The sequence below is a fragment of the Mustela nivalis genome, assembly GCF_964662115.1.
Source record: "Mustela nivalis genome assembly, chromosome: 17".
Lineage (NCBI taxonomy): Eukaryota > Metazoa > Chordata > Mammalia > Carnivora > Mustelidae > Mustela > Mustela nivalis.
Window position 1 is genome coordinate 10861218 of NC_139036.1, and position 13368 is coordinate 10874585.

Here is a 13368-nt window from a genome sequence, read left to right on the forward strand (position 1 = left end):
GGGCGGCTGGGTGGCTCATTTGATTAAGCATCTGCCTTCAGTTTAGGTCATGATCCCAGGGTCCTGGGATTAAGCCCCACAACTGGCTCCCTGCTCGGCAGGAAGCCTTTTTCCCCTCTCTCATTCCCCCTGCTTATGTTTCTTTTCTTGCTGTCTGTCTCTCTGTCAAATAAATAAATAAAATCTTAAAAAAAAGTCACTATTTTAAAGTACATAATATAATAGCTTCTAGTATATTCACGGTGTTGGGCATCCATTACCATTATCTAATTCCAAAACTTTTTTTTTTTTTTAAGATTTTATTTATTTATTTGACAGAGAGAGATCACAAGTAGGCAGAGAGGCGGGCAGAGAGAGAGAGAGGAGGAAGCAGACTCCCTGCTGAGCAGAGAGCCCGATGCAGGGCTTGATCCCAGGACCCTGAGATCATGACCCGAGGCGAAGGTAGCGGCTTAACCCACTGAGCCACCCAGGCGCCCCCAAAACTTTTTTTTTTGAAGGATTTTATTGAGTGAGTGAGTGAGAGGAGAGCATATGGAGAGGGAGGGGCAAAGGGAGGCGGGGAAGCATACTCCCCCGCTGAGCAGTGAGCCTGACACAGGGGCTCAGTCCCAGGACCCTGGGATTATGACCTGAACTGAAGGCAGACATTTAACTGACTGAGCCACTCAGGCACCCCTTCCTGAACTTTTCTGTCATCCAAAATAAAACCCATACCTCATACTAGTTAATCCCAATTCTTGTCTTCCCTCCATTCCCTGGCAAAGGCTAATCTACTTTCTGTCTCTGTTGATTTGTTTCTTATAGACATGGTGTATAACTGGAATCATAAGATATGTGGTCTCTTATTTCTCTATTTAGTTAGCATTATGTTTTCTAGGTTCATCTGGGTTCTACCATACTTCATTCCTTGTTAGGATTGACTAACATCCCACTGTATAGATGCACCACATTTTGTTTATCCATTGTGAGTCACTGGGCATTTGGATTCTTCCTGCTTTTTGACTATTGTGAATAACACTGCTTTGAAAATTTGTATCCCAAGTTTTGTGTGTGAACATATGCTTTTATTTATTTATTTATTTTAAAGATTTTATTTAGTTATTTGACAGAGAGAGATCACAAGTAGGCAGAGAGGCAGGCAGAGAGAGAGAGAGAGAGAGGAGGAAACAGGCTCCCTGCTGAGCAGAGAGCCTGATGTGGGACTCGATCCCAGGACCCTGAGATCATGACCTGAGCCGAAGGCAGCGGCTTAACCCACTGAGCCACCCAGGCACCCCGAACATATGCTTTTTTTTTTTTTTCCCCCCCAAACATATGCTTTTAATTACGTCGTGTGTACACATATGAGAATTCCTGGGTTATTTGTGGGTTCTAGGTGTAAGTATCTGTTTATGATTGTTAATGTTAATAGCTTTCTTTTGAAAAGAAGCTTTTGTCTTTTCAACAGAAAGTCAAAAGTGTGAGAACATTCAAAACGCCCACCTGGAATGGTGGAGAAACTGTTACATTGAACTAGCAGGTTGAGTCTCTGGACTTCTTTCTCTTCATTTGTAGATATACATGTGTTTTTTGTTTGTTTGTTTTGTTTTTAAGATTTTGTTTATTTGTTTGACAGACAGAGATCACAAGTAGGCAGAGAGGCAGGCACAGAGAGAGGAGGAAGCAGGCCCCCTCCTAAGCAGAGAGCCTGATGTGGGGCTTGATCCCAGGACCCTGAGATCATGACCTGAGCCGAAGGCAGAGAGGCTTAACCCACTGAGCCACCCAGGGTGTCCCCGATATACATGGATTTAACTCAGTGGCTTCTGTGGCCCTTCCTGCTCACCCATTTTGAATTTAAGGTTGGAGGAGCGCTTTTTAGGATTTCATATTGAACACATGAGTTTGAGATCTTACTGCTTGAATAATACAGATTGGAAGTTACTGTAATGTATGTTTCTTAGGAGAATGAGTCAACTACACACTGAATACCGAATTTCATTTTGAATTCTTTTGAACGAGACTCAGTTAAAATGTTGATTGTTTTAGGTTGATGGGGACGAATCAGACCAGTGAAAGATGGAAATCATCATTGCTGTTTCCTTCCATACTTAGTGCCCGTAACTGCCTCTGTGCATTTATACATGGTTTAATTAATGATGCTTTTCAATTTTTGGCTAATAAGTAATTTATGATTGTTTTAATACTAGGAATTTGCAGTCCCTGATTATCGTTCTTCTCATCTTGAAGTCAGCCAGGCATCACAGCTCCTGCAGCAGCAGCAGCAGCAGCTTCGCAGACGACCCTCCCTGCTCTCAGAATTTCACCCGGGTTCTGACAGGTAACGGCGCTCTTTTGTGTTTCCGTCAGGGACGGAACTTCTCTAGTGTGTGTTTGCTTCACAGGTGTGCCATTGGGTTTAACGTGGTTTATATTTTTTATAATTGTATAACCAAGCCATGATGGGTCATTTATCATTTACATTTTGAGCTCTTTTATGTTTGTTGATCTTTTGGAGTAGTTACCGTAATAGTTAAAAAAAAGACAAACAAACCTCTTAGCTCTTGTTTCCAGAGTTCGTAGTTCTGCTGTGTAGTGGGAAGTCAGGTAGACTTAGGTTGCGATGCTGGTCAGCTTGTAATCTTGGTCGTGTGTATAAATGTGTTCTTAATTTAGGCTGCATGATAGAACCACCTTGGTTTTTAAACTTGATGCCCAAGCCCCATCTGAGAATAATTAAATCAGTTCCTGGGATTGGGCCCAGGCGTCCGCATATGTCTGGAGTTTCCCAGGTCATTCTCATTGGCAGGTAGGGTTGCAAATTACTGATTCAGACTCCTCAAACCTTAGTTTTCTCACTTGTACTTTTGAGAATAGTAATGGCAGTGTCCTCAAAGGAGAGGAGTTGTTGGCCCTGTTCATGGTAGACATTCATTTTCTCTAATGTCCTTACATCTCTGCTCTCTCTTACCCCATCCTTGCTCTTAATCTAAAGTATTTTGAAATATTATAGCTCCTTTTATTAAATGGCCTTTTTGGGTTTCTTGTTCTAGCACTTTTATAAAGAATCTGATTTTCTATTTTAAAAATATGTTTACTGTTCAGGGTTGAAGATGATAAAAGGATTGAAATTATTTGGCTGTGTTTAAAATTATTATAAAATACATTTTTTTGGTGAATGTTGTGGATAGAATTGAGGTCACTCTCCTCCATAATATCTAGCAAATATACAAAAATAACTCTTCAAAAAATGACCCAAAATCACCCTGTATAGAGAAGGAAAGGCATACAGCCACACTGCTATAAACTCAGAAAAGTGGCACTCAGGAAAGGACTTAGAAGAATCTTGCATGATGTGGCCTCCTAGTTTCTAATTCAGCTCTCAAAGAAGTAGTATTGAGGGAAGAAAGAGGGTCAGTAAAATCCTAGGGTTTCTCATAAATACTCTTGGATTTGAGAAAAACATACATGGTGAGGGTATAGTGGTGATGAGTTGTTTGCTTGGGAATCCCATTGTGCCATCTTGCAGGAAGGGCAGGCATGGTGTGCTTTTTTCCAAAGTGATGAGCCAGAGCCCTCATGACTGGTTGCGTGTCTAGCTTGTAGAGTAAACCAGGATCCTCAACAAAGGCTATCATAGCCCCAGCCAAGTTTCCCTCTCCTTTGCCCCATTTCCCTATTCCCTCAGGCTATAGAAAAATACAGAAAGCCAAACCCAGTCTTCTATCTATAGACAAATGCCCCCACAAAGGAAAACCCCCCATACTATACCAACGAGAAAATCTGATTAGGACTGCACATGGTATACCCGAGCAGCACAGTAATGATGCCAGGAATGGGGCAAAGACAGGCCTGGAAAGGAAAATTAAAGAAAGCAATACAGAGTGTCAAAAATAAAGACCCCATTGGGTAAGAGGATGAAAACTGAAGAACTTTCCCCCCCTCAGTGCTATGTGCTACAGGAGAAGTAAAATTAATAATAAGGTCTTTAAAAGGTACAAGGCAACCCAATTAGATAAAATGAAAGATTGGACATTCCAATGCACCCAAGCTCACCACTATAAATTCAATATATAAAATAAGATAAAGGAATGGAACAGGTGTGGCTAAAATTTAGACTTTTGTCTTGCAAGAAAGTCTGGAGATAATCAGAGTGGTGCAGAAGCATAAAAATGAATACCGTTAGAAAGAAGTTGGTAAATATGGAGGATAAATTAAAATCATCCAACATATCATAAGACTATGTGTTTCTGAGGTGGAGAACCTGTAAAGGAAAGGAAATAATATTCATAATTTAAGAAGAAGGCTTTATTTTTTTTATTTTGGGTGGGGGCAAAGTGAAGGAAGAGCTCTGCAGACTGATGAGGCTTATCTTGCTCCAGGGATCACTTACACAGAATTATTGACACTAAGACAGATCCTGGTTCAGTTCTTAAAGTTCAAGGGTAAGTGAAAGAATCAGGAATCCAGGAGGAAAAAAAAAAAATCCTTGACAGGGAGGAAAAAGCGTCTCGCTTCAAGCTACTAAAGGGATAGAAGATAGTAGAGCAGTAGCTAGAAAAAGACATTGAGATCTTAAGAATATTATATGCCACTTAATTTTAAGAACAAAAGCAACAGGCACACAATTTTAGACATGAAAGCACTGATCATTTAAAAGTTCTTGAAGAATTTCTAGGGGATGGAATTCAGCCAATAAATGGAAGCCATGGTGAAAGGATTAGTAAAGCTGCATACCTCCTTAGGTGAAAAGTCTATGTGAGGCACCTAGATGAATTATGGTTCCAACACTGAACGTCAGTAGCAAATCTTGATAGTGAAAAATGATAAAACTACAGGACCTAGAGGTAATGCAGATACTGGGAGACTGTTTAAAGATAGGCACTTGAAGAGTAAGGCCTGCAGTGACTTGATACTACTACCTTTTTTTTTTGCCTTTTGTTTTACTTTATTTTTGTATTTTATTAACACATAATGTATTTTTTGCTTCAGGGGTGACTTGAATTGTTAGGTTATTAAAAAAAGTCCCATTTTTTTTTTTTAAGATTTTATTTATTTTTGGGGGGTACATGGGTGGATCAGTTGTTAGGTGTCTGTCTTTGGCTTGGGTCATGATCCCAGGGTCCTGGGATTGAGCCCCACATCTTCTCCCTCTTCCACTTCCCCTGCTTGTGTTCCCTCTTTTGCTGCCTCTCTCTGTGTCAAATAAACAACAACAACAAAAAAGAAAAGATGCAGAATAGTTGAGGTCATTTCAGATATTATAAAAAACTCACTGAAATACTCAGATGATTGGTTTTCCTTTGAGTAACAAGAGGAGTCAAATCATGCTTGTAAATTTGAAAATTTAGGTGAATTAAATTTAGTTTCAGAGAATAGCCTTCCATAGCTAGGCATAAATAAAACTGGTTGATGTAATTGTAGATGATGTTTGTGGACCACTGTTTTCGAATAGCTTATGACATATTCCCCCTAAATGAGGGTTATCTCTTCTTTAAAATTAAAATGATAAGGTATAGGTATATTACAGTAAAAAACCCAACTAATAACTTTAATTCATTTTAAACATATTTAAAGGTGGTGTTAGGAGGTCATGGAAGTCAAACTTTTAAGTTTGAAGTCTACAGAAATTTTTTGGTATGAAAATCTGATGTTTGTTTTTTTTCTATACCTCATTTATCTATTGATCAGTTGACAGATATTTGAGTTTTCATTTTTTGACTGTTAAGAATAATGCTGGTAGGAACATTCAAGCACACATTTTTATGTGGCCATGGATTTTCCTTTCTCTTGGGAATATGCCTAGGAGTAGAATTGCTTTATCATATGATAGTTCTCTATTTGCCATTTGAGAAATGACTAGACTGTTTTTCCAAAGTGGCAGTACCTTTCCACTGGTGTTAGTTTTTAAAAGGCAGTATGTTCATATAAAATGCATATTTCATGCTTAACTCCCCCAGGATTCCAATATAAAATTACATTTGTTTTTGAGATTTTAAATGTTAAATTATACATTTATTTATCCATGAGTAGTTTTGTTCTTCTAAAAAGGATGGGCAAGCTGAAATGGGAAATAGCCTGTTTTCTTTTTTAAAGATTTTATTTATTTGAGAGAGAGAGAAAGAGAGAGAGAATGAGCACTAGTGAGGGATAGGGCAGAGCAAAAGGGACAGGCAGACTCCCTGCTGAGTGGGGAGCCTAACTTGGGGCTCGTTCCCAGGACCTCAAGACCATAATCTGAGCTGAAGACGTACACTTAACTGACTGAGCACCCAGGTGTCCCTAGCCTGATTTCTTGATGGAAAGAGAACTTTCTGTACTCGGTTGTTTGTCTTAATTGTCCTGTGTTCTTTTAGCCTTATGTTCTTCCGCAGTGGGTGTATTCTACCTTCTGGCTTGGGTAAATCTCATGGGTAGATTCACTAGAGGTGAAATGTGATACTTGGAAGTTAACTTTTATAGGTTGAGGGGACAACTGAGGGCTGAAATCCCTCTTGGGCAGTTGGCCAGGCCCTGTGTACCAGAGGATTGCATTTGCTTATAGACATTTCACACACAGTTTTCTTGCAGGGCAGCAGTGGTCCTCATTCTGAGTGCTTTGTTGAGGGGCTGGGCTGGGGCCTTAGTCTAATGCTGGATCCTTGTTTCTGATAGATGACCTCTGGCTGCTCTGTGGGGAATGAATTTAAGATGGATAGACTAGAAGTGGAGAGAATATATGAGGGACCCGAAAGAGAAAGAGTGCGGGCATAAGGTATGGTGGTGAAATGGAGTTTGAGACAAGACAGGCTGGAGTCAGGAGGTGAGGCCGCCAAGTCCTGGCAGTTGACAAAGGCAACAGAAGAGACCTGGATGAATGTTATGTTTCCAGCTTGCGGGACGGCTGTTGGTTTCATTGCCGTGACACTGGGCTAGAGATTGAAGAAAGAGCAGCGAGGGAAAGACAGCTTGAGTTTGGTAAGAGTTAAGTTTGAGGTTCCAGTAAAACTTCCAGGTGGAGATGTATCCATCATGCTCAGGGGAGGACCCAGATTGGTACGTGTGATCCAGGGAGGGCGGAAAATGAGAAGAACCAGAGTTTAAAGATGAGCCCAGAGAGTCCCCAACATCTAAAGATACCATGAAGCAGAAACCTCTGAAGGAGAAAGAAAGGAAAATGATTTTGAAATAGTGGTCTTCAAACTGGCTATTTTCGTGTTTCTCAAAAGATATATTACACATTTTAAGTTGACATCAGTTTTTCATACGTCTTAAAAGGTGAATATAATTTGTCATCTGGAAAGTATAATGATGTTTTAAAGCAAAACTGCTGCAATACATTTTAAGCTTATCTGATGGAATCTAATTACCATAGTGATTTGATGGCCTCATCTGCTTAAAATGATACTATATATGAACAAACTTGTCCCTGGCAGAACTTCTTATTTTGTTCCTTTTTTCCTTGGAACTCATTTGTTGATTTTTTTTTTTCCCACAAAATGTATCCTAATGTGATTCATTTTGATTGTTGAGAGTCATTTATTGATCAGCCTATCTCCTGTTTTACCAAAAAAAAGTATGTAGAAGGATCTGTTTCTAAAAGAAGATAAAAAATTTTTAGATTGAAATATAGTTATTATTACAAGATTGATCAGAATAGCAATCATTTAAGAAAGTGAGAAACATGGGATGCCTGGGTGGCTCAGTCAGTTAAGCAACTGTCTTGGGCTCAGGTCTTGATCTCCGGGTCCTGGGATTGAGTCCTGCTGAGCAGGGAGCCCGCTTCTCCCTCTGCCTCCTGCTCTCCCTGCTTGTGCGCTCTCGCTCTGTCTCTCTCTGACAAATAAATAAGATCTTAAAGAAAAAGAAAATGAGAAATTTATCAAACATAAGTAAAATTTCATGGAAATGCATCTATGCATTAATGAGATAGACGGGGTTGTTTTCAAAATATTACTTATTGATAGAATAAAGGCAGAATGTACTCTGTTCTTATGTTTTATTCTTATGAAGGTACCATGAAATCTTATTCACAAAAACAATTTCTCGTGAAGGGTATACCCTAAATCACATATTTATCTAAGGCGAAAATGTTAGTTAACAACTGAACTTCATCAAGTTTGTTGAAAGCACACATTTGGGAACCGTTGGCTTGCAGAAAGGATTTGTTTCTTTGCAGCCCTGGTGGTATTTACACTTGGGGGTCAGTGCTCCAGTGACAGGTCCAAGAAAGCTAAGCTTTCTCAGCTTTTTGGGTGTCCACACGAGAGAAGGGGCAGGTGTGGGAGAAGCAGAGAGGGGAGAGCTTCAGGTCTGTTATGCAGCAGGTCAGTGTAGGTAAAGAGTGGATCAGGAAGCTCAGAATATCTGGAAATTGACTGTTTTAAAATGATCTGTGCTTCCCCGTGGAGAACCGCTGTGTGTGCCAGCAGAAGATTGTTATGTTAGACCGTGACAAGCAGGGCAGACAGTGTCCTGGAAACCGAGAGGCGGAAGAGTTTCAGGAAGGAGGGAGTGAGTAAAGGATAAGCTGTAGCAGACGGGTCAGCATATGTCTAAAAATATTCCCTTGCTTTCAGTATCAGGAGATCGTTGCTGACTTTTAGTGAGTGGTGACTTCTTGTAATACGATGAAACGATGGGGGATTAAGTCAGAGTCCACTGAGTTGAGTGAATGGAAAAGACTAACTGGTGAAAGAGAGTGTAAATCATCCATTCAAGTATTAGCAACCTTCTAATATAAAATTTTTGTGGTAGCCTTTCAGATCTCTCTTTCGTTCTTAGGCGAGTCTTTATTAATCGTGATTCTAAGAATCAATTTGTGTGTGAACTTTTTTATTGTGGTAAAATGTATGTAACATAAATTTACCATTTTAACCATTTTTAAATGTTCCAGTTTAGTGGCATTAAAAACATCCACGTTGTGCAACCATCACCACTATTTCCAGAACATTTTCATTACCCCAGAGAGAAACTCTGTTCCCATTAGGCAATAATTCCCCCTCCCCCTCTCCTCTCAGTCCCTGGTAACCTCTAATCCACTTTCTTTCTCAATGAATTTGCCATATCAGTGGAGTCTTATAATTGTCCTTTTGTGTCTGGCTTGTTTCACTTAGCATAATGTTTTTAAGGTTCACCCATATTGTGGCATGTGTCAGACCTTTATTCCTTTTTGTGGCAGAATAGGCCACTGGATGAAGCATATACCACATTTTGTTTACCCGTTTGTCTGTCAGTGGACAAGGGTTGTTTCCTTTTGGCTGTTGTGAAGGATGCCTGAACTCTGGTGTACAAGTGTCTGTTTGAGTCCATTTTTAGTACCGTTGTGTCAGAGTCCCTGTTTTTAGTCCTTTTGGATATATATCTTGTACATCAGGTGGGATTGCTGTGTCATATGGTAATTCTGTGTTCAGTTTTTTGAAGAACTGCAGAATTTTTCCACAGTGGCTATATAGTTTTATATCCCCAGGGGTACTGCACCAGGTTCCAATTTTTCCACATCTTCATAAACACTTGTTATCCCCCCTCCCTTTTTAAAAACAAGTTAAGCCACTCTACTAGGTATTAAATGGTACCTCATTGTGGTTTTGATTTGTGTTCCCTTAATGATGAATGATGTTGACCATCTTTTCATGTGTTAATTTGTATATCGTTGGAGAAATGTCTGTCAAATCCTTTGCCGGTTTTTCTCCTCTCTCTCTCTCTCTCTTTTTTTTTTTCTTTGTTTCCTTTTTTTTTTGAAGGGGGATGTCTTTTTATTCTTCATTTGTGGGAAGGATTTCTGTATATTCTGGATATTAAAAGCTTTTCCAGGGCGCCTGGGTGGCTCAGTTGGTTAACTGTCTGCGTTCAGCTCACGTCATGATTCCAGGATTCCGGGATGGAGCCACAAGTTGAGTGGGCTCCCTGCTCAGCAGGGAGTCTGCCTCTCCCTCGGTCCTCCCCCCTGCTAGTGTGTGCTCTCTCTCTCTTCAAATAAATAAATAAAATCTTTTTTTTTTTTTAATTTATTTACTTATTTGATGGAGCGGGGGAAAGGGGTTTGAGCACAAGCAAGGGGAGTGGCAGGCAGAGGGAGAAGCAGGCTCCTCATGGAGCAAGGAAGGACCCCAATGTGGGGCTCAGTTCCAGGACCCTGGGATCATGACCTGAGCCGAAGGCAGACATTTAATTGAGCCACTCAGGCGTCCCTGGAATTGTTTTCTTAATTTCATTTTCACACTGTACATTGCTGGTATACAGAAATACAACTAATTTTTGCATGTTGAATTTGTATTCTATAGTTTTACTTTTATTTATTTATGAGCTCTAACTTTGGGTGGACTCTTGATATTTTTCTACATATGAGATTATGTCATCTGAATAGAAATACTTTATGTCTTCCTTTCAGATTTGGAGGCCTTTTATTTCTTTTTCTAGCTGAAATGTTCTGACAAGAACTTCCAGTACTATATTGAAGACAAATGGCAAAAGCAGCCATCCTTGTCTTCTTGAGGCTTTCTACTGCACTATATTTTGCGACATCATTGTGGATTTTAAGAAGATAATGGGATTTATGTCTTGAACAAGATTTAAGATTTTTAAAAAATACTTCTTTGAGAGACCGAGAGAGTGCACGCAAGCACACACTCAAGCAGGGAAGGGGACAGAGGGAGATGGAGAAGCAGACAGGGGAAGCTCCCTGCTGAGCAGGGAGCCCGATGTGGGACTTGATTCCAGGACCCTGAGATCATGACCTGAGCTGAAGGCAGACACAACCAACTGAGCCAAACTGGTGCCCCCAGATTTTGAAATATAATTTTAAAGACATCAGGATTTATTTCATCATCTCTTCTAAAAAGGAAACCCAGTGCTGGGGTGGTTGGGTGGCTCAGTCAGTTGGGCAGCCGACTATCGGTCTTCCCAGGTCATGGTCTTCGGTTGGACTCTGTGCTGGGTGTGGAGCCTGCTTGGGATTCTCTCTCCATCTCTCTCTGCCTGCCCCCACCTCCTCTCTTAAAAAAAGAAAGAAGTTGGGGCGCCTGGGTGGCTCAGTGGGTTAAAGCCTCTGCCTTCGGCTCAGGTCATGATCCCAGGGTCCTGGGATGCATCAGCCTCTCTGCTTAGTAGAGAGTCTGCTTCCCTTCCTCTTCTTTCTCTGCCTGCCTCTCTGCCTAATTGTGATCTCTGTCTGTCAAATAAATAAATAAAATCTTAAAAAAAAAAAAGGAAGTTAAAAAAAATAAAAAGGAACACAGTGATAATCCTCTTCATTTAGAAATGTTTTGTGAGACATTTGTTTAAAGCTTGGCCACAAAATAAAATGTTGCTTCTGTAAATACTTCGGTAGGAAAGGGAAAGTGAAATTAATGGACATCCAGTACTTCATGTAAAGGATCAGAGACAGATTCCTGACTTTCAAGACACTTACATGTTTGCAGAAGCTAGACAGGATATGTATTTTGGGGGTCAGAATTTCAAAGCAATGTTACATTTCCACTCAAGAGACTCATCTTTAAGTCTTAGTATCACAACTCAAGTCATTTATGTTTCCATGTACAGTTGCTGGGAGATTTGTTTTTTCCTGCTTGTTTTTATCATTGGTTCAAAATGGTGGCTGTTCTAGTTAAGATCATACTAAATTCAATTATTATGGCATAGGTTTTAAAAAATATTTTAGGGTTATTCCTCAGCAACTCTAAATTTTCTGCAAATTGAAATCTTTTGTTAGGTCTTTCACTTTCCTGCTGCCAGTCCCATCTCCCCTGAAGAATCTTCTTTCTATTAGAGTTAGAAGTTTAATAGCACTTTATGTATATTCTTCTTCTGGGTTAGGGGAAGTGGGGGCAGGCGTTCACTTCAAAGGTAAGCATAATTTTCTCATTTATTTCAAAGTCCAGCCAGGAATGTTATCAGGAAGTTGTGCATCATTTTACAATTTTCAAGCATTTCTTTCATTTTTATGTGTTAGGCCTCAAGAAAGGAGAACTGGCTATGAACAGTTTCACCCGGGGCCATCCCCTGTGGATCATGATTCACTGGAATCCAAACGACCACGTCTGGAGCAGGTTTCCGATCCCCATTTCCAGCGCGTCAGCGCTGCGGTCTTACCTGTAGTGCACACGCTGCCAGAAGGGTTGAGGTCTTCTGCGGATGCTAAGAAGGTAAATATTTGTTCCCTTCCCCTGTGGAGTTGTCGGTCTGTAATGTTGATTTAGCCATAGCCAGGCACAGCACCCGAAGAAAGTCTGATTATGCCAGTCTCTAAAGCTTAGTGCTATGGGAAAGTAAAAATTTTGTTAAACAAAACTGAAAACCACACAGTTAGTGCTCCAGACTTTTAAAATCAGTACTTTTGACTTTTTGGTAAATGAAAACAATCTGTGGACTGCTGTAAAGAAAAATTGCTATTGAATGAATCTCAAGCACTTTGTACTGGCTCGCTGGGCTATAAAATGTGGTCAGTGGTTCTCAAGATGACCACAGTTTTGTTAAATTTTAATTAAATTTAAAATAATCCCCTTAAATTCAGTTGCAATTGCTATGCTTGTAATTTTTGTAAAGAAAATAATTTTTTTTCCTAATTTATGTGAAAAATAGTTTCATTGGAAAACTTGAAAATACAGAGGAAAAACATTACCTGCACTTTTTTTTTTTAAATTTAAATTTTAGTTAACATAAGGTATAATATTGGTTTCTTCAGAATTCACTGATTCATCACTTACATATAACACCTGGTGCTTATCACAAGTGCCCTCCTTAACCCCCTCATCCACCTAGCCCATCCCCCACCCACCTCCCTGCATCAACTCTCAGTTTGTTCTCTGTCCGTAAGAGTCACTTATGGCTTGTTTCCCTCTCTCCTTTTTTTCTTTCCCCCTTCCCATATGTTCATCTGGTTTTGTTCTTAAATTCCATATATGAATGAGATCATATGGTATTTGTCTTTTTCGTACTTACTCATTCAGCATAATACCAGCTAGCTTCATCCACGTGGTCAAAAATGGCAAGATTTCGTTTTTGATGGTTGAGTAATAATCCATTGTAGATGCATGCCACGCCTGGTGGTTTTTTGTTTTTGTTTTTGTTTTTTTTTAAATTCATTAGAGAGAGCATCAGAGCAGAGCAGGTAGTGGGGGTTAGAGGGAATGGGGAAGCAGACTCCCCACTGAGCAGGGACCCTGACTCAGGGCCTGATCCCAGGACCCCAGGATCAGGGGATGCAGATGCTTAACTGACTAAGCCACTGAGGCACCCTGTGTCACTTCTTTATTCATCAGTTGATGGACATTTGGTTTCTCTCCATAGTTTGACCTATAATTTTATAATGTTGGAGAGAACTACTTTTATTATGTAACTATATTTTGTGATATTTCACACAGTATATATTGTGAATTTAGGAGAAGATTAAGATCAAACCTTTTCTTG

At 39.9% G+C, this 13368-nt stretch overlaps 1 protein-coding gene across 50 annotated transcripts in view; it reads left to right on the top strand.

Moving 5' to 3' along the window:
* Positions 1-13368, top strand: part of NCOR1 (nuclear receptor corepressor 1) — a 154052-nt gene that overhangs the window by 28269 nt on the left and 112415 nt on the right. For all 50 annotated transcript variants that reach the window (XM_082705704.1, XM_082705663.1, XM_082705668.1 and 47 more), the window contains exons 3-4: positions 2193-2323; positions 11912-12104. In XM_082705704.1, the coding sequence (XP_082561830.1) occupies positions 2193-2323; positions 11912-12104 (324 nt within the window). The remainder of the gene's footprint in view (positions 1-2192; positions 2324-11911; positions 12105-13368) is intronic.